Source organism: Rhineura floridana, chromosome 8 (assembly GCF_030035675.1).
Source record: "Rhineura floridana isolate rRhiFlo1 chromosome 8, rRhiFlo1.hap2, whole genome shotgun sequence".
Classification (NCBI taxonomy): domain Eukaryota; kingdom Metazoa; phylum Chordata; class Lepidosauria; order Squamata; family Rhineuridae; genus Rhineura; species Rhineura floridana.
The window spans coordinates 33,527,710-33,547,206 of NC_084487.1; the positions used below are offsets into that span (position 1 = coordinate 33,527,710).

The 19,497-nt window shown below is 43.2% G+C and overlaps 1 protein-coding gene across 2 annotated transcripts in view; it reads right to left on the reverse strand.

Moving 5' to 3' along the window:
- HIPK2 (homeodomain interacting protein kinase 2) overlaps positions 1-19,497 on the reverse strand; it is a 294,723-nt gene that overhangs the window by 12,574 nt on the left and 262,652 nt on the right. For both annotated transcript variants that reach the window (XM_061638828.1, XM_061638827.1), the window contains exons 12-14: positions 14,933-15,214; positions 2,988-3,235; positions 1,180-1,340 (exon numbers count right to left, since the gene is read on the reverse strand). In XM_061638828.1, the coding sequence (XP_061494812.1) occupies positions 1,180-1,340; positions 2,988-3,235; positions 14,933-15,214 (691 nt within the window). The remainder of the gene's footprint in view (positions 1-1,179; positions 1,341-2,987; positions 3,236-14,932; positions 15,215-19,497) is intronic.

The following is a 19,497-nucleotide window of genomic DNA, read 5'->3' on the forward strand; positions in this document are numbered from 1 at the left end:
TCTCTTCCGGTGGGGAACAAACAGTAAAAAAATAAACAGCAAACAGCAAAAAGGAGCATTTCAGGGGAAGGCTGTTGGGTTAAAAACATGCTCTCGTCTGCCAGTACTTCCCTAAAAACCACTGCACTGGTGTTAAGAGGGAACCCAGGCTTGGGAATCCTGTGCAGCCAATAGTGCTATTAATTATTAATAATAACTGTTTTTAATATTTGATAACTGATATAATGCCATCAATGTACACTGTGGCTTACAAAGTGCAAGAGGGCAGGTCCCTGTCTCAAGAACCCTACAATCTAAAAGGCAACAGAGCAGTGGAGAGGGAAATGGAGGCAGGAAGAGTAACCAGTAAAAGAATATGCATTTTTTTAGAAAGGATTCAGAGGCTGCAGTCCTAACCTCCTGATGTTGATGGCTATGTATGTATTAGGATGGTGTGTACTTGCCTCACCACCATTCCCCCCTAACCTCTGAAGATGGGGACCTGCAGAAAGGCCTCTTGAGAAGGATCTTAACAGTTGGGCACGCTTGTATGGGAGAAGGCAGTTCTTAAGGTAGCTGGCATACAGCCATTTCGGTCATTAAAGGTTAAAACCAGCAACCTGGACCCTGACTCAGTTCTCTTAGCTGGGCTACTAAATTCATTTCCCCGCTTTGGATTTCTGCCTTATCTGATGGTTGCAGACCAGAGGGAGAGAATGAAAGCAGGGCTTTCCCACCACTCTGCTGAGAGACTAGCTGCCTTTGGCTCTCCCCAACTCTCATCTAGCATCAGCCATCCCATAGGCCTACCTGAACTGTTTCCATCTCACCTGCTTGTTGTAATAAGCACTGCAACTTTAATTACTAAAGGCTGAGCTTGCTTTATTCCTTCTCCCTCTCCATCCCTTTTCCCTTGTGTGTCATGTCTTTTTGGCTTATAACCCTGGCTGCAGGGAGTGTCTTACTACTGGTTTTTGTAATCTGCACTGGGAACATTTTTGGCTACAGAGGATGATAAAAATACTTCAAGGAAATAAATAATCCCTGCAGTGTCTTGCACTGATGCTAGATTAGCACAAATAAATTTGAGTAAGCTAGTCTGAATGAAAGTAAGCTGTCTTCTGTGGATCATGCCACTTTTTTGGCACTTGTGGCGAGATTATGTAGGGCCTGCTGTCTGTCCGCCCTCCCTTTGCTTACCTGGCTGAGATTCAGAGGCTGCTGCTGCTGGAAGTGTGGCCCTGGCCGCTGCTGCCGATAGGCAATGGCTCCAGACGAGCTCCCTGAAGAGTGACCACTGGTGGAGGTCACGATGCTGGAGGACTTCGACTTGTAGGAGGATGAGTGGTGACTGGTGGTGACTACGGGGGGAAGAATGTAACATTTATGACGTCATTGATGCCTATTAATCATCAAAGCCTTTATCTTTAAGGCCATTCATGACCTGGGATGTGCCAAGCAAGGGACAACTCTCTCCCAAGTCCATGCCTGATTCAAGATATACCTGCTTTATTCCTATTTAACCCACTGAGCTGATTCGCATGACACGCTAACTGTGTGCAGGCTCCTGGAGAGGAGCTTGCAGCCGCTTTGCTCCTCCCCAGTCCTTTCTGCTGCTGTGCTGTGGTAAGATAAACCAAGGTTAATTTAGCAAGTTGTTCACCCCGAGACCAATGGTTAAGCTCTCTCCTCACTAAATAGGAGCTTGGCCAAGAACAAACCTTGGCTACAGCTCAGGAATAGCATGGAGAGGGTTTGACCACTATGACACCTTGAGCTAAACTGGGGCTTAGTTTAGTGCGCACCGTAGCTGTAAAAAGCAGGGAGAAGCAAAGCAACTGCAAGCTGCTCTCCAGGAGTCTGCACATTTGCACAGTCTCACTAAGCCAACGGCAGGCTTGGCGTGTTGTGTGAACCAGGCCATTTTGAGTAAGTGGTCTAGCAACTGTGAAGAACCTGCAAGTGCCTAGGTGAATCGGGACTCCTTGGGTGGGTGTGTCACCATTGCAAGGTGGCTGCTCTATGGCCCTCCCACCTTCACAGCTCCAGCCACTACCAGTCTCCTGAAGAACCTATACCTCCCGTGACTGCCTGAATTCCTAATTCTGCCAGAGACACCAGTTCTGAACATTATGGCACCCACCCCCTCGCTTTTAACCACATTTCTACTCATCGTCTCCCACACCTTCCCCGCTTTCCTTCTCGTAATCCCCCTGGATTTGTTGCTCCCTCAACTCCCTTGATCAGATACATTAATGTAACACAGCAAAAGTACATGTAATTGGGGTGTGTGTGTCACTGAATCCTGGGAACTGTAGTTGTTAGGGGTACTAGTGATTATAACACTGTGAGAAGTAAACTATGGGTCCCAGGATTCTTTGCGGGATGTGCTTTAAATGTATGGTGTGTACGCAGCCTAGGTCGCATCACCCCTGACCATTGGCAATGCAGGGGCTGATGGAAGGTGGAGACCATCCAACATTGCTGGATATTGTTCTTGGTTTTACAGACAGATTTAATATATTCATATGGTTTTAACTTTGCATTTTGTTTTTACTCGTTTTGGACACCTCTGAGATATCTTTGAATGATGGGTGGTTTACACCTTCTTTAAATACATATATTATTGTTATTACCTACATACAAATAACATCTGAAGGACTGCAAGTTCCCCATCTCTGCCGTAAAACATGGAACAAAATGCAGCAAACCTGGTAATAATAGCTGGGCTGTGTAAAACAGATCCTGAAACAGAAGGATTCTTCTATGGCTTCTGCTTAAGGCTTTTTATTTAGCAGAAGGCCTATAGTTCAGTAGTACAGCATCTGCCTTGCATGCAGGTTCAACCCCTGGCATCTTCAGGTAGGGCTAGGAAAGACTCTGCCTGAAACCCTGGAGAGCCACTGCCAGTCAGTGCTGATAATGACAATACTGTGCTAGATGGACCAACGGGTGTGCCTTGGTATAAGGCAGCTTCCTATGTGCCCTGAGCGATGTAGCCAACCTACCTGGTGCCAAGCTGTCACATTCTACTAACACCTCGCTGGCCTGGGTTTTCAGTGGCGGCACAATGATCGTCCTGGGATTCCCATTGCAATGCGACTCTGGGGCGCCTTTCGTATCGTAGTTGTTTCCATTATTGTTTGCTCCTCGGTGCTGCACAGCATAGGGACTATTGTTGCCGGAAGAATCAGAGTAAGGGGAATCATGCACAGTTACACAGCTGATGACGTTTTTCCTTTGCTTAGACAGGGGGCTGCAAAACAAAACCAATCCCTTCCCCATGTTAGGCTTCCATTTGTGGTAATGTGTAAATACAATCTCAGGCTCTTCTTTCAATAATGGTACTTACATTTATTCCATTTTATTCATTTATTTTGAAGACTTATAGCCCACCTTTTAATCTAATGATCCTCAAGGTAGCTTAGAAGCAACAGGGAGTGAATTCAGGGGTTAATTTACACACACACAAACACAAACACACAGACACACAAACACACACACTCCCAGCATCTCCAAGTAGGGCTGGGAATGTCCTCTGTCTGAAACCCTGGAGAGCTGCTGCCAGTCAGTGTAGGCAGTACTGAGCTAGATGGACCAACGGTTTGATCTCAGTATAAGACAGCTTCCTGTGTTTCTATGTTCTAGCAGGAAACTGGGAAGTAAAGCTTCCTGTAGCTTCTCTTGCTGACGGATGGGTGTCAAAGCCATTTTATTCCTGAACCACTGTCATGAGGAGGCAACACAAACAACCTCCTCTTCCGGTTTCTCTGTATCTGATACAAGTCCAGCAAAGTGCCCACCCTCTTGTAGCCATCGCAATAGGGCAGTCAGGAGTACTGGTCACTTTAGAGAGGCAGACATCCAATGACAGCTTAAGGTGTGCTTATTAGAGACACTCGGGTCAAGAAAGCACCTTCACGTGATCAGAGAGCTGGAAGATTAAGTTTTTGCTGTTGTTATTCCCCCATGCATTGCTCACACACCTTCAAGAAAATCTTCATGTCCTCATAGGTTAGAAAGGTAACTTTTATTTTTAAATGATTTATAACTTTTTGGCCACCTGATGTGTGCATGGGATGGCAGGTTGGGATGTGGTGTAATCATAATTTCCAGCCACTGAATAGACCAGAACTTCAGTGATGAAGCTAATTGCCTCTCCACATGACTAGCTGAAGTAAAATATGTAGACATGCATTTGGACCCTGTTAGGAATCATGTGGTGTGAACATCTGGGAAATCCCACCCACACTTCACTAATTCAGTTTATACAATGCAGCTCAGTCTATATAGGTTGTATCAAATATATCTTAGAACATTTTCATTATAAATATAATTTAAAAATAAGAATGTCTCTTAGACCCGAGATAACCAATGTGGTACCTTCCAAATGCTGTTGCTCTACAACGCCCATCATCACTACCTATTGGCCATGTTGGCTGGGGCCAAAGAGAGTTGGAGCCCAACAACATCTGAAGAGCACAAGGATGGCTACCCCAGTTGTAGACCAAATGTTTATTTATTTATTTATTAAATTCAGTGTGTTATGATGTAGAATCCTCCATTTTCTCTTTCAACATTCAACAACATATAACATCTCTTCTTAAGTTAGTATGAACTCAAAAACACCAAGGGGCTATTCAGGTTAATCTGCCTATAATAATTTCAAGGAAATTAGAAGAAATGAATATCAACGTCCCTCGTGTCGTGCCAGAAGTTCATTAAACAAAATGTGTCGCCCTGGTGGGATTCATGCTACTATTTGTACCTAATGACACCTCAGATTTCCCACATAACACTCTCCACCTAGTTGAGAGAGTGGGCGAAATGTGTTCAAATGGTTCATCTCCTCGACAGCGCACAAGCTTGACTACAGAACTCAGCAGCTATGTTTTGCTGATTGCATTATGTTGTTATGGCAACTGTAATTTTTGTAAAATGACTGCAAGAAATGGATCATGTATAAAGACATCAGCAATTAGACATGTTGGCGGAAACCATCTCACAAGGAGGCAAACACTGTATAGAATCCAAACAGGGTTTTCCCGAATCTCTTCAGTGCTAACTTTTTGTTTCATTCCATGCCTTTTGCTGTTCCTAAATGGCTTCATCTGATTTTTTCCCCAAAAAGTTTGTTCAAGATAAGGGGCATTTCTGTTGAATAGGCCTATCCACAGACTTTTAGTTATTTATTTTTTGCATTTCTATACCACCTTTCTGCCAAGGCACCCCAAACAGTTTACAACTTAAGATAGTAACAACTGATACAAAATGTTCTCAGGCTGATTTCTGGAGATGAAGGCAGTAGCTCTCTGTCCTGGGCTTCCTGGCTTCTGCCTCCCCTTCAGGCACACAGGTCTTAAGTACGCTCGCGGAAGGAGGGAATGGAGCTGGCCCAACAATTTTCTCAGGCCGTTGATTGTCTGTGATGGTTCTGTCTTCCCTCAGGAGGCATGGACCTTAAGTAGCCCCAAGGAAGGTGGGGCTCACACTACAAATGTATATTGGTTTTATACAAGTTTAACAGTATGATTTATTCCGGGAATCCTGGGAACTGTAGTTTGGGAAGGGTGTGCAGAATTCTCTCTCTATGAGATCATCAACACACTTGTGTTACAAAACTGCAATTCCCAGGGTTCCTTGGGATGAGAGAATGACTGCTGAACCACTTTAGATCTATAAATGTTGCTACATCAAAGGCAGCAATCTCAGCATTACTGGGGTTACCAGAGAAACTTACTGGAGTTACCAGCATTACTGGGGTTACCTTGATTGTTCATTTGGTCCAGGGCTGTGGAGTCAGTACACCAGACCTTCGACTCCGACTCCTCTATTTTTCTACTGTCCGACTCCTTCATAAATGGCAAATGTATATTAACTAGTAATAACAAATTTACTGTAGTAAAATGGTAGCACAAGGCATTTCATCACCAGCATGTGCATCCAGAGCTTGGAAAAGTTACTTTTTTGAACTACAACTCCCACGAGCCCAATCCCTGGGGTTGATGGGAGTTGTAGCTTAAAAAAGTAACTTTTCCAAGCTCTGGATTCACATGCTGGTGATGAAATGCCTTGTGCTACCATTTTACTACAGTAAATTTGTTATTACTAGTTAATATACATTTGCCATTTATGAAGGAGTCGGAGTCGGAATTGGAGTCAGTACATTTCTACTGACTCCAACTCCGACTCCACCCAAAATTGCTCCCGACTCTGACTCCATGACTCTGACTCCACAGCCCTGATTTGGTCAGTCACCAGAGAAGCAGTTATTAAAAATAACTTTGCCAACCAATTGGATTGTTCCAGCTCCCTAATGTTGTAAAACAACTCCTAGAGGGAGCTGTTGGTCTGTTGCAGCAAAAACTTCCAAGAGACTTGTAGCACATCAAAGATTAACAAACTGAATACATCTTCAAGGGCTCCCTTTCAAATGGTTTATCCTATGAGGCAAGCTGCTGAAGTTTTGTTGTTGCTTTTTGTGCCTAAGTAATGTGAGGCACTGATAACCAATCTGTATTACATTATTTATTTATTGGATTTACTTGATGCATAATACATAACGTGTCTAGGCAGCTTACATGCACCATGAAAAAACAACTCTCAAGTTTAATAATAAAGCCACAATTCCAATAAATAAATAAATAAATAAATCACAACAGAAACACCAATGAACAGAATTATCATACTCCCTCAAAAGCCAGGGGAAGAGGAACATCTTGACTTTTGATCCCATTAGTTATTAGAGTAATATTGACTCAGTAGCACAGTATTCTGCAGCCTTTTCAGACCCAAAACCGACCTCAAACCGAAACCTGCTACATGGGGCCCACTTTCTGTTTTTGTTGTTGTTAGATGTCTGTCCTTCTGCTTCTCTCTCTCTTTCCCCCCAATTTCTTCTCGTCTTTCCCCATTCTCCTCCTCCATCTTTCTGCTTTCTTTCCTGTCCTATTAAAAAGAAATCATAAAAACGGTGCACCTTGCTCCAGCTTGACACATGAGCCAAACCCTCTACTTGGAGACTAATGGTACAGCAAGGAGAAATTATATCATGATGGTTTTTGTTATTGTGCTAGGAGCATTCTGTGTCTATTGTATTAAGATGCTGCACACATACGGAAATAACTGGTTTTCCTCTGAAAAGATTAATGCCAAGTATGATAAACAAAAGCCTTGCAAAAGTGAAACACATCCTTAACTAACCGTGTATCTTAAGCTTTCCTGTGTGGCCACACGGCCAGTGCAGATATCATTGAGTCTGCATAACCCATGGAAATAGCTGGTCACAGGAGAAAATTCATGGATTTGAGCTACACAAATAGTGCAAGAGTCTTCCATCTGATTTCAGATTATTGCCCTCTCACATGACAGCCCTGTATGATGCATCCTGCAAAGTGTGGGAGATCCCCCAGATCCTCTGGAGAGGCCTGGGAGGGGCTGCAGGTGCAGAAAGAGGAGGGGAAAGATTGATTGCATGAGCTGCCTTCCATTTGCGCAACACTGGATACAACCCAAAACATATGAAGTGCATACCTAAAAATATAATGTGTGAAGTGGCTCCTACTTTAAAGCATAGCACAGGAAAAAGAATCTCATTACTGCAACTGGGTCTTCCTTTTCAGCATAAAGTCTTTTAAACAGCTGCATTAATGCTTTGTTTTCAGGTTTTCTTTTTGCTTGCAAATTTAAAAGTCATGAAGAACACTTCCTGACCTCCCTTCCTTTCAATCACTTCTCCATTCCACTCCACGTTCTCCTATGCTAGAACTGGTAGCATGTGAAATTATACTCTACCTAACCTACCCAGTGAAACAGTGATTATTGCTGGCCCACCCCTGCATGTCATTCACTCACTAACATTCTCTCTCTTGCTTACATCAAGGATTTATGCTTTCCCAATATCATGTGGCCTATGTCTGTTCTATATTTACATGATTAGCTTCTACCATTAGCACTTCTTACAGTCTCAGAAATATCTAACTAAGTCTGAAGTCATATCTCAAGAAGAATATGCAGAAAGATGTCAGATGAGAGCCTAGCTGCAATTGGTGAGGTCCACTGTGTGACCAGAATGATGAATGTCTACCTCTGTGCCTGTTTATCTGTGCTGTCAGAAATGAAGTTGGCACCTGGCTGGGATATCTGTATCTTTCTCAGAAGCAGGCAAGTATATAACAAGGCTTGCACAACTTGTGACCCCACCAAGACAAATACAGCTCAACAGCCATGTAGTTTGAAAACACCTTCCACTGCTTGTGCGGTCCCAAACAGGCAATGAAGACAAGTGGTTTATCAAACCTAGGGTGGATGTCTGTCCTATTTAATAGAAGACAACTCTCTATTTGAAAGAGTCCTCGATTGAAGGGCTGTCTGGTCCAAGTCCAGCATAAAGATAGAGAACCAGAAGAAGGAGAGCAGCAGGGGCCTTGAAGCTGCCAATCAACCACTAAAGGAGCCCTAACTTAGTCACTTAGCGATATACTTTTTCTGCTGGGGAGATGTTTTGCACGAGCAAAATGTTGTTACACAAGAGAACACATAAGCAAGTTGCCGGTAACTTTGTTGCACAATATGCACAATATGTTGCACAACAAGTTTCTGCTAGCACAACTGTTGCATTAGATTTCTCTGTTGTGCAATATTAAAGTTTACCTGCCTGGTAATGCAAAAGGCCTTGTGTTGGCAGACAGAGAATGCTGGATACAGCCCTTAGCACTTAGATCTCAGATTGAGGAGATACACAGGCCACTGGTCACAGTCTTCCCCATTATAGTGAAATGTATTTTCTATTTAAATTACGGTAATTATTGTATGGTATGGTATTTCCAATCTCTATATATGGATGTGAACGTTGGACAGTGAAAAAAGGGGATAAGAGAAAAATCAACTCATTTGAAATGTGGTGTTGGAGGAGAGCTTTGTGCATACCATGGACTGCAAAAAAGACAAATAATTGGGTGTTAGAACAAATTAAACCAGAACTGACGCTAGAAGCTAAAATGATGAAACTGAGGTTATCATACTCTAGACACATAATGAGAAGACGTGATTAACTAGAAAAGTCAATAATGCTGGGAAAAACAGAAGAAAGTAGAAAAAGAGGAAGACCAAACAAGAGATGGCTTGATTCCATAAAGGAAGCCACGGACCTGAATTTACAAGATCTGAATGGGGTGGTTCATGACAGATGCTCTTGGAGGTCACAGATTCATAGGGTCGCCATAAATCGTAATCGACTTGAAGGCACATAACAATAACAACAATTATTTTAAAATTTGCATATATACATATAAATTAGCATGTGCAATTTTTGTGCAAATCTATGCTCTCTTTTGTGTAATGCATCTGTAGTGATGCATTGGACCTGCTGGTGAAAGGTGGGCAATAAATATAATACTAATAATAAAACTAATAATAATTCCCTCTTTTTGGTGATGTATAAATGGGCACCCTAATCAAATCCTTGGTGAGCCACCATTCACAACTGCTGGGCTTTGTTTGACTTTGTGAGTCACAAGTTGTGTGGGCCTAGTACAAACCCTTCCCAAATATGAAGACACTGAGCCAACTACACGTGATTATTTAAGAATCTTTCCACCTGGCCCCAGCAGCAAAGACCTCCGTTCTATGACTTCTCTCTCCATACAAAGCATACCTCCAACCTTACAAAAAGCACCTCCAAACACACGCACCTTCTGTCTAACATATTCCCTAACTAATCATCTGCTGATTTCACTTACCTAGATTGAAAAGGTGCTAATCACAAATCTGCTGCTTATGTGTTGACTTGCCATGCTGTCAGAGAAGCCATTCAAAGGCCCAGACATTTGTCCACTCTGATTGGTGGGTTTGATTCCCCCTGCTAGCTCCTCTCCTGAATTTCCAGAGATAAAACAAGGCCTTTTCTTGTATTACTTTTCTCTCATCAAACATTAAGGAAGGAACCCTTGCAACCCTGCAAGCAAGCTGATGATTCTGTCTCTAAATTACTGAATCTCTCTTAAGAATTGTATCAGGATAGCTTATTTAGAGAAGTGTTATTTCCTTCCTGTTGCTACTTATTTCTCCCAGTACCTTATGCCAAAATGTAATAAACCTTTATTATTTGGGGCCTGGAGTCGCCTGAATATTTTGCATGGCCCAAAAGATTTGTCCTACCTATGTGCTATGCCAGGAGAACCTGTGGCACTCTAGAGGCTGTTGGACTCCCAACTCCCATCATCTCTGTCCTCTTATAGGCTTCCCATCAGCATCTGGTTGGCCATTGTGAGAACAGAGTGCTGGATGAGATGGACCTTTTGTCTGGTCTAGCAGGGCTCTTCTTATGCTGAAGTCCAACAACTGGAGGACCACAGGTTCCTCACCTCTGCATCAAACTGTTCCTCTACACTACACTTGGGTTCAAGGAGAGAGAAGAGAAAGTTGGTTGAAACACGCTCAGTGGAGATGGTGAAATTTGGCTGGCAGTGGATTTGGCTGGCAGTAGTCCCAGGTTTAATGCGCAGCTTTTGGAGGTTCCTTTCTATTGCAATGCCAAAACAAGGCTTAGGCCAGAAGGAGCATTGCATGCAGTCCACCTTGCAGGGTTGTTGGGAGAGTCCTTCGCATCAGTCTTTTAGACCAGGGAATTATTTGTAGTTGTACCCTTAAAAACTTAAAAACAAACTGGGAAGCCATCATGAAGGCATTTTCTCAAAGTCAGCTTTTTTGTTGCAGATGACAGTTCCCTCCAGCAGTAAATGGTCTATTTCAAGGAGTGTTTGGGCCATAAGTGAGTGGATTTATAGTCTTGGATGCTGTTGTTTTATGGACTGTGTTTATTACATTCTTAATTAAATTTCATGAAATTCTAAACGGAATTTCATTTTTGTTTAATTGCAATTTAATTATTATGTTTTCTGCTTAGGGTTAATACACAGGATATACATTTAATACATGAATAAACAAAAATCTAGAATCATCATTTCATGCATCTACTGAAAGGGCAGGGAAGAATATATCTATAGTTAAGTGTGTTTACTCTTCATTTCCAAGAGATCATGAGAAAATTACTATTAGACACCTTGCTGTCCTGTTTATGCAGTAACTCTACATTTAATTTTCATATTTCCCATTCTAAGTTATATAATATTTTTCTTCTGAAGGAATAACATACAGAGTTTTCACACACAGCACACTGTAGACTAACAGCCTATTCACACATTACGGACATGGAGCTATGAATATAGCACTGGAAAAGCCCATACCTGTTGAGTCCCAGCCCATGCCAAGATAGTTGCCTGCCTCTGCTGCCATATGCAATATCCTTGTCATATCCTCTGTCCATCACAGAATGTTGTTTATGGTGGTAGGCCAAAAGCTGAACCCTATACTTCATGGCAAATGCACACAACTAACCTGAAAGGTTTGTGACTATGAAGACTTGCAAAGTTAATGACTGTACACTCACAAGCACAAGTTAGTGGCTATTGTGTGCCTGTGTGGTCATCTAAAAGGATGCCGAGCTCGCTATACTTTTCAAGGCTAATTATGTGGAAGCACCACAGTTGGATCGCCTAATGCTTTTGTTTTTATTTAAAAAACAGATGAGGTGGTCTCCAAATTGGATTGAAACAGTGGCACCGGAGGAGGGAGTCTTTAACACTTCCCACCCCACAGTTTTCCTGATTTAAAACTCCATCACCGCTGGCTAAAGCTGCTGTTTGCCCAAGAGGGAATAGGGACACCAGTATTTTTTCCCACTGGGCAAACAACAGGTGTGATGTGTGCATGTATGTCATTTTTAAACAGAAGAGCAGCACAGTGAAAGGGCATTTAACCCTCTCCACAGACCTCCTCTGCTTCAGCTTGGGGCTCCACACAGTTAACTATATGTAAAAATTTTAAAATGTCAGATCATCTGATATGATGATTTGTCCCTCAGCAGCAAGTGCAATGAGGGCAGACTATCCAAGAGTTCTAACGACACCAAAGCATTCATGTTCAGTACAAGCATGGCTGGAATTTGAGTGGTGGTTTATTTGGGCAAGAATTTAACTCTGCACTTTGCTAACTTGTCACATTCATCTTGATATAAACTTACTGATCTTCAATAAGATCTTCAACACACACAATTGTCTCCATTAGGTGGCACTCTTTCATTACATTAAACTTGAAGGCACCTGGGTTTCTTATTAAATGGAAGTCACCACTCCACCATTTCTCAAATCATGAGAACTGTCAATATGTGTAAAATGTTTATTGATTTAAGAAGCATTACACAAAATGCATGCATAAAAATAGATTAAAATTCAACCTCTTTCAGCCTGATCCTACACATTTACTCAGAAGCAAGTTCCACTGAATTCAATGGATTTATTCCCACGTAAGTGTGCACACAAACCTGTGCACACTTACCTATGAGTAACCTCTACTGAACATAATGGGATTTACTTCCAAATAAAACATATATAAGATTTCCCTTGGGCCAGTCACTGGCTCTCAGCTTAACCTACCTTACAGGGTTGTTGTGAGAATAAAAATGGAGACAGGGAGAAAAATGTACACCAGCTTGAGCTCCTTGGAGGAAAGGTGAAATATAAATGCAACAATAAAATAAATATATAATAAACCATATTTAATAGTTTAGCATGCATAAGCAGATGGCTCCCGCTTTGCTCTTCTCCTAGTGCAAGAGGAAGCAACAAGCCATCATCCCTAGCTTAGCATTACATCTTAACTGGGAATCATGGGTTAATTCACTTCAGACAAACCATGACATCAGTCCAGTGTTTGTTCTTGGCTTACCAATCATAGTTTGTTTGAGTGGAACAAGCCACGATCTCCCCTTCAGACATAACACTAAGCCAGGGATTGTGGTTTGTTGCTCCCACTTGCACAAGGGGAGGAGTGAAACAGAAGCAATCTCCATATTCATGTTGTTAAACCATCAACTATTAACTGGACCATTTTCTTTTACAGCTTGATCCTAAACCTGTTTATATGGAAGTATACCCCACAAAATTCAATGGGACTTTCTTTCTGACAAGTATCCTTAGGATTGCAGCCCAAGAAAAGCCTCTATATTAGGAAAATACAGGGACAGGAATAGATATTGTATATTAACATTTTATTTCAATATGAGAAATTCCTCCCATATTGCATGGCATTTGTCTGCATCCTTATTTATAATTTTAAAAAATTGCTGACATGGAAGAAACGAAGCCATGTGAACATCATCATTATGAAACCTAAATTAAGACTTCTGAGTGCCTGCAGCAACATTTGGTATGCTTGACATTGTTGCAAGCCAGGGATCTAAAGGCCTGATATGGATCCCAACTGGAGGCTGAATTAATTTTCCAGGCACCCACAGTAAGTCTAAGACATTAATACAGTAACTTTGGGTAATTTCTGGAGCAAATTGGGGAATTGCGGGGAGGGGGGAGGGAGAGAGAGAGAAAGAGCCAATAGCTAATTCCCTCTCAGTACAATTCTTCAGCGCCATCCAGCACTTTGTACTGTCTTGGTACAAACAGTCTAAGCTCAAATATAGAATCTTTAAGATATTGCCATAACTAAATGTTAACTGAATATGAATAATTAGATTTTTGGAGCATTAGTTTTTCAAAATAATGGAACTCTCCATAATAGGGTTGTTTGTTCATCTATCTGATTTTGAGGAACTCCAAATGCATGAAGCAGGAGGCTGTATCTATAGCCAATTATAGATACCAAATAAAATCTTACAAAAATGTAATAACCTCATGGCGCTAATCCAGTGACCTGTGTGCACTATTATAAATATATGCATTTCTTGGATGCAAGCTCCTATATATTTATTGATTAGTACTATTATTTCACATTTTTATTTTATCCTTCCCCCAAGGAGCTTAGGATGGTGTACACAAATTCCTCCTCTCATTCTCACAACAACCATGTGAGGCAGGTTAGTGACTTAAATGTGATCTGAACTCATGTGTCCTTGCTCGTAGTCCAACATTTCAGTCACTGCACAAGACTGACTGGAATACATACAAATAATATATACTCAAGATTAGCAGGGGAAAGCTAGTGCACATGGGAGCCACTATGCCTTGCAACAGATCACTAGATGAAGAAGCTTAAGCTTCTTTACTGGCTTAATCTTGGCCACTACTTTCTATTGTATTTGGTGCCTTTTCCCATTCAGATACGAAACTGAGTCTGTGCAACACATTTCATATCCCAGGAAGACCATCAGGGCAAAGAGGAGACCAACCTGGCCCCATCCAGTAGCCAGAGAAGGAGCAGCTGCAGGGAGCTCACTTCCCACTTCCTTACCAGAAAGAACCCTTATAAAGTCCTTGCAAATGCACACATTGGCTAAAAGTCAATGTTTGACTTTCGCATTTACCTCCTTCCTCTCAATCCCTTTTCCTTTTCTGTTATGTCCTTTATATTGCAAGCCTGAATGCAGAGGCCATCTTATTGCTGATCACTGTAAGCAGCTCTGGGAGCTTTTTTTGGCTGAAGAGCAGGGTTAAAAAAATACCTTAAATAAATGAATGCATGTTGGCAATTGACGTGTTTCACTAAGGATATAGTTAGCCTATGAAATATGTTTGGTACAGGACAGGTTCATGGGTATTTCACAGCTAGTACAGATCAGTGAAATTGCTTTGGAGTCCAGTATGAGCATGCCTAGCTATGAAGTTCTCTACCCTTTAATAACAACAACAACAACAACAATAATAATAAAGGTTTCACTGTCCTTGTGCAAAGAAAGATTGAGCCTAACCTTTATTTTGCCCCCTCTCCATTCCATCATTAAAGACTCGCTCTTGGAAGACTGGGACAGTGAATAAGAGTGCCTGCTGATGCATTGTTACAGGGACCAGAATTCTAAAACTTTCATTTTCTCTCTCTCACACAGACCCACATGTATACACACTATGCTCACACACTCCAGTAAACATACACCGTGCATCCTTACCTGGGGGGTGGGTGTTTCTGCTCTTCCTCCTCATCAGTGTCGCTGCTGATAGTGATAACACTGACTGCAGGGCTGGGTGTGTCAGGGATGACTATCGTCTGCCGCTGCCGCTCCCGTGTAGTACTGGAAGCCCCATCACCCCACCCGCATGTGACAGAGGTGCTACAGGCAGGGCTGTTGTGCACCATGGCACAGCGAGGGGGGGTGTTCTCCTTTACTCGCTTAGACCGCTGTGGGGAACTGATCGTCTGAGAGGAGGACACCTCGAAGTTGGACATATTTCTGAAAATAGTAAGAGAGACATTAAATGCATATTGTTCCACTGTTGCAATTTCTTTTTCCCCTCTAGATTATTTAAATTTCTTTGCAGCAAAATCCTATGCATAAGAAACATAGAAAGCTCCTTCATACAGTCAAATCATGGGCCAATCTAGCTCAGTACTGTCTACATAGTGTAGGTATGGGGAACCTTTGGCCATTCAGATGTTCCTGAACTACAACTCCCATCATCCTGGCCATTGGCCATGTTTGCTGGAGCTGATGGGAGCTGTAGTTCTGGAAGGCAACAGGTTTCCCTCAGCTGACATAGTGACTGGTAATTGATCTCCTGAGTTTCAGAGAAGGGTATTTCCCAGTCCCACCTGGAGATGCGGGAAATTGCATACAAAGCATGTGCTCTGCCACAGGCTTGTTCATTCCCACTATGATGAATTGGGGCTTACTCCCAGGTAAATGCAAAAATTGCAGCATTATTGTCTCTAATGAGAAGTGGGGGGTTGCACCTCCACTTTTGATCAGCAGTAGTTGACACCAGCAGTAATGTCAGCAGTAAAGTATTTCACTTCTGTGCTATTTGCACTGCAAACTATTGACTTGGCAGTGTGGACATTGACAGAAATATTTTACTACTGAAGAAAAATACTGCTGTTTGAAAGCATAAGTGCAAACACACACAGGATGAGAAGAAACAGGCAGGAAGCAGTTCATGACCAACTGGGCTTTAAAAAAATGTTTGTTTATACCTTGCCTTTTCTCCAAGGAGCTTAGGACGCCATACATAATTCTTCCCCCCTCCCCACTTCACAACATCTCTGTGAGGTAGGTTAGGCAGAGAGATGACTGGCCTGAAGTCACCCAGGTTTATGTCTAAACACAAATTTGAACTTGGATCTTCTGGATCCTAGTACAGCACTCCAGCCACTTCATCTTACTGGCTCCACAATACACTGCATAGCACCTGGCAAATACAGCTGAAAAGCAAGAATTCTGATTTTCCAAAGCTCATTGAGCTACACAGAAGCATTCACAGTGCATGTTGTCAGGGGCCAAGATGTACCGTAACTGTAATAAAATCTATACCTGACTGAGAGGGTTTCTTCTCCAGCCCAGGTCCCTGAGACCTGTTGCTGAAAGTGCACCAAGTAGATGGTACAGTATTATTCTGCTGCCCAGACTAGGCCGGAAAGCTACACCCTGGCTAAATCAGCCAAGCCAATACAGAATCTTCATACAGTTGGCCAATCAAAGGTTCTGTTGTTACATGCCCCTATCTCCTTCTGTGACATATGACTTTAAGTTCAGAATACACATTTGCGTTGTGCCCCAAAATCCTCCTCTAAGTTTTCTGAACACATCCCACCCACATGGTTTATTCATGCGACAGTCTCTTGATTTTTCAGGGGTGAAGAATTTTCTCTGAATTCATCAAGGGGGGTGGGTGATGCTTACCTTAAGCCAGCCTTTCCCAACCGGTGTGCCTCCAGATGTTGTTGGACCACAACTCCCATCAGCCTCAGCCATTGGCAATGCTGGCTGAGGCTGATGGGAGTTGTGGTCCAACAACTTCTGGAGGCACACTGGTTGGGAAAGGCTGCCTTAAGCATATGAGGTGGCTGCAGTGATTTGTCTTCTTTTTAAGAAAAAAAAAAGTTGAAACAAGGGTCCCACAGCACTCTCAATACCACCAGGCCTTATTTGCTATTTCCCAGCACTTGCATTGCCTATAGTGCTGGGAAGACACAACATGGCACAGGACTCTCATTTTAAAGTGTTTTCCTTTTTTTAAAAAAAGCAAGGAACAGCCATCTGTATGCTCTCGGCAAGTGGCAGCCCGAACCCCGTTGAGGATTTGGGGAGAAAATTATTTTTCCCCTCATGTGTTCTTGGAGTTTTCATTTGCTCCAAACCACTCTATAGATGGTCAGAAAATAAGTAAAAAGTTTTTTTGCACAGCACCACTATTATTATTATCTTTATTTATACCCCGCCCTTTTTCCAAAACTGGAACTCATGGCGGCTTGCAGATCAAAAATACATATAATTAAAAACATACAAAGTCTACATGAAAATAAGATTAAACTATTTCCAGTATTAAAACCATACACACATATAGCTAAAAGAGTTCAGACTAGTTTAAAAATGATATAATAGACATTAGCAATGCAGCACCCTTCACGCCCTATCCTCAGCCTTCAATTCCAAAGGCTTGTTGGAATAGGAAGGTCTTTGCTTGTTGGCGACTGCAAAGAGGGGGTCATTCTTACCTCCCTAGGAAGGGAATTCCAAAACCTAGTGGTAGTGCTGAGCTGAAATGGGAGGTGTGTTTTAGGAACATTTGCCCCTATTAAATGAACCTCCCCTCCCCACGTTTTGGAAATGTTTTACACCCCTCAGTGAAAGGATGCAAAACTGTCTATAAGGGGACTGTCAAAAGGAATCAGGGTACATATCCCTATTGCAGAGGTAACTAGGCTGACACTATCTCTCATTGGGAGTTGCTGAAAGTAACACTGTCCCCAAGCAATGGCATCAGCATTTAGATGCATATCCTTTTCAGGATGTCATTCCCCTGCACTGGGATGCCCATTTCAGTGCCATTTCAATGCACGCCCCATTGACATAAATGCTGTGGAACTGAACAACTTCCAAACTCAGATGTGTTACTCTGCACTGTGTTCTTTTAACTGGAGGCACATTTGAAGATTTATCTCAGTGCAAGGAAGCGCTGGCCTATTAGCTTTGGCAATGGAGGGAAGCTCCCTTCTCAACCCCTACAAGCAACAGCAGCTGATATGGGGAGCAGTGGCTGCAAAGGAAATCAAAAGAGTGGAAGGTGGAGTGTGTTTGTCAACAACCATTTGCTCAACGTCCCGAAATTGCAACTTTTTACAGCATCACTACCAGGCATGCTCAGGCAAGGCCCCATTGGTCTGGCAGGGTCCATCAGCAGTGAAACCTGGCCTGACTCTCCTCTGCACTGGATGGCTAGGTCAGTGAGCTGCCATTTTAATTCACACAATGCCCTTGATGCAGTGTTGTTTGTAGACACTGTGGAGAATTAAAATGCTAGCCTGGGGCACTATGGGGAATCAGATGGTAGCTCCCAGCCACCTGCTGCCAGTATATAAGCGCATGACCCGCTGACATAAGAAGGTACTTTTGCCAAGGGTGGCCTCAAGCCTGGAGCTGGTCCTGTGTTTATTATGGGGTAGAATCTTTCAGACAACACAAATGGAGGTCAGATAAGCACCATATTTACAATACTTCTGGACCAATCTGTATGTGCACAAAATCCAAATTTGGGGGATGGAAGAGATCTGGGAAGGCAATTCTTGGCAACGCAGAGTGGGGCAACGCAAGATGGCAGCGTAAGAGCTCGCTACGGCTGGAGCTTCGCCACCATCTGTTTCTTTTAACATCTTTTAGAATCATTTCTGGGACCGGGAACGCCTCCCCCTCTCGTTTTACAACTTGCAATATGCACATTGCACATTGGCAGCAAGAGCACCAAAATAAGAACAAGCACAGGAACGAACGTGAATGTGAATTTACCATCGGTTGCTGAGCCGGTGCTACGAGGTTCGGGTGAGAGCCGCTCCCTCTAGGTGCCGAGGTCGGGTGAGAGTCGTCCCTCGTTGGCTCAGGCTTGTTGTCGCTGTTTCGTCCTGTTGCTGTGTTTTGTGCCTCCGACGGTAGCTGCTGTGTTGCTGCTTGGGGGGGGCGCCGCGGTATCGTGGTGCCGTTGCAGCCTTTTGTCTTTACCACCCCCGCCTGCTCGCGTGCGGCTTGGCTGCCGCTTGGGACTCCATCGCTGCAGCTTGCGCACATCCATTGCCCGTGCATCGTTGCTGTTGACCGTGGCTGTTGTTGCGGGCTGTGTTACAGCCGTTGCCCGGTTGCCATTGAGTGGCTTCACGCTGCCATCGTTTTCTTGCCTGTTCGCGTGTGGATGTTGCCTTGCCGCGGCTGTCGTCATAGATTGGAGGACTATTCCCTGGCCTTGCATCGCTGACGTCGTAGCCTGCCCGCTTGTGCGTGGGTGTGGCTGTTGCTGCTGCTTGGTGTCGTTGCTGTGGTCTTGTTATCGCCATCGTGCTGCTGCCTGCCTGCTTGTGTGCTGGCTCTGACATTGTTGGGGTACCCGGGCGTGGCACGATTTGGGGGTGCGTGGCGCTGCCCGTTGCTGCTATGGAAGTTGCTCTGTTAGGCTGCTTGTTTTTCTGAAGAGGAACAATTATAACGTTGGCTGTTGTTTGTGTATTGTATGTGTGTGGATTAGTGTGGTG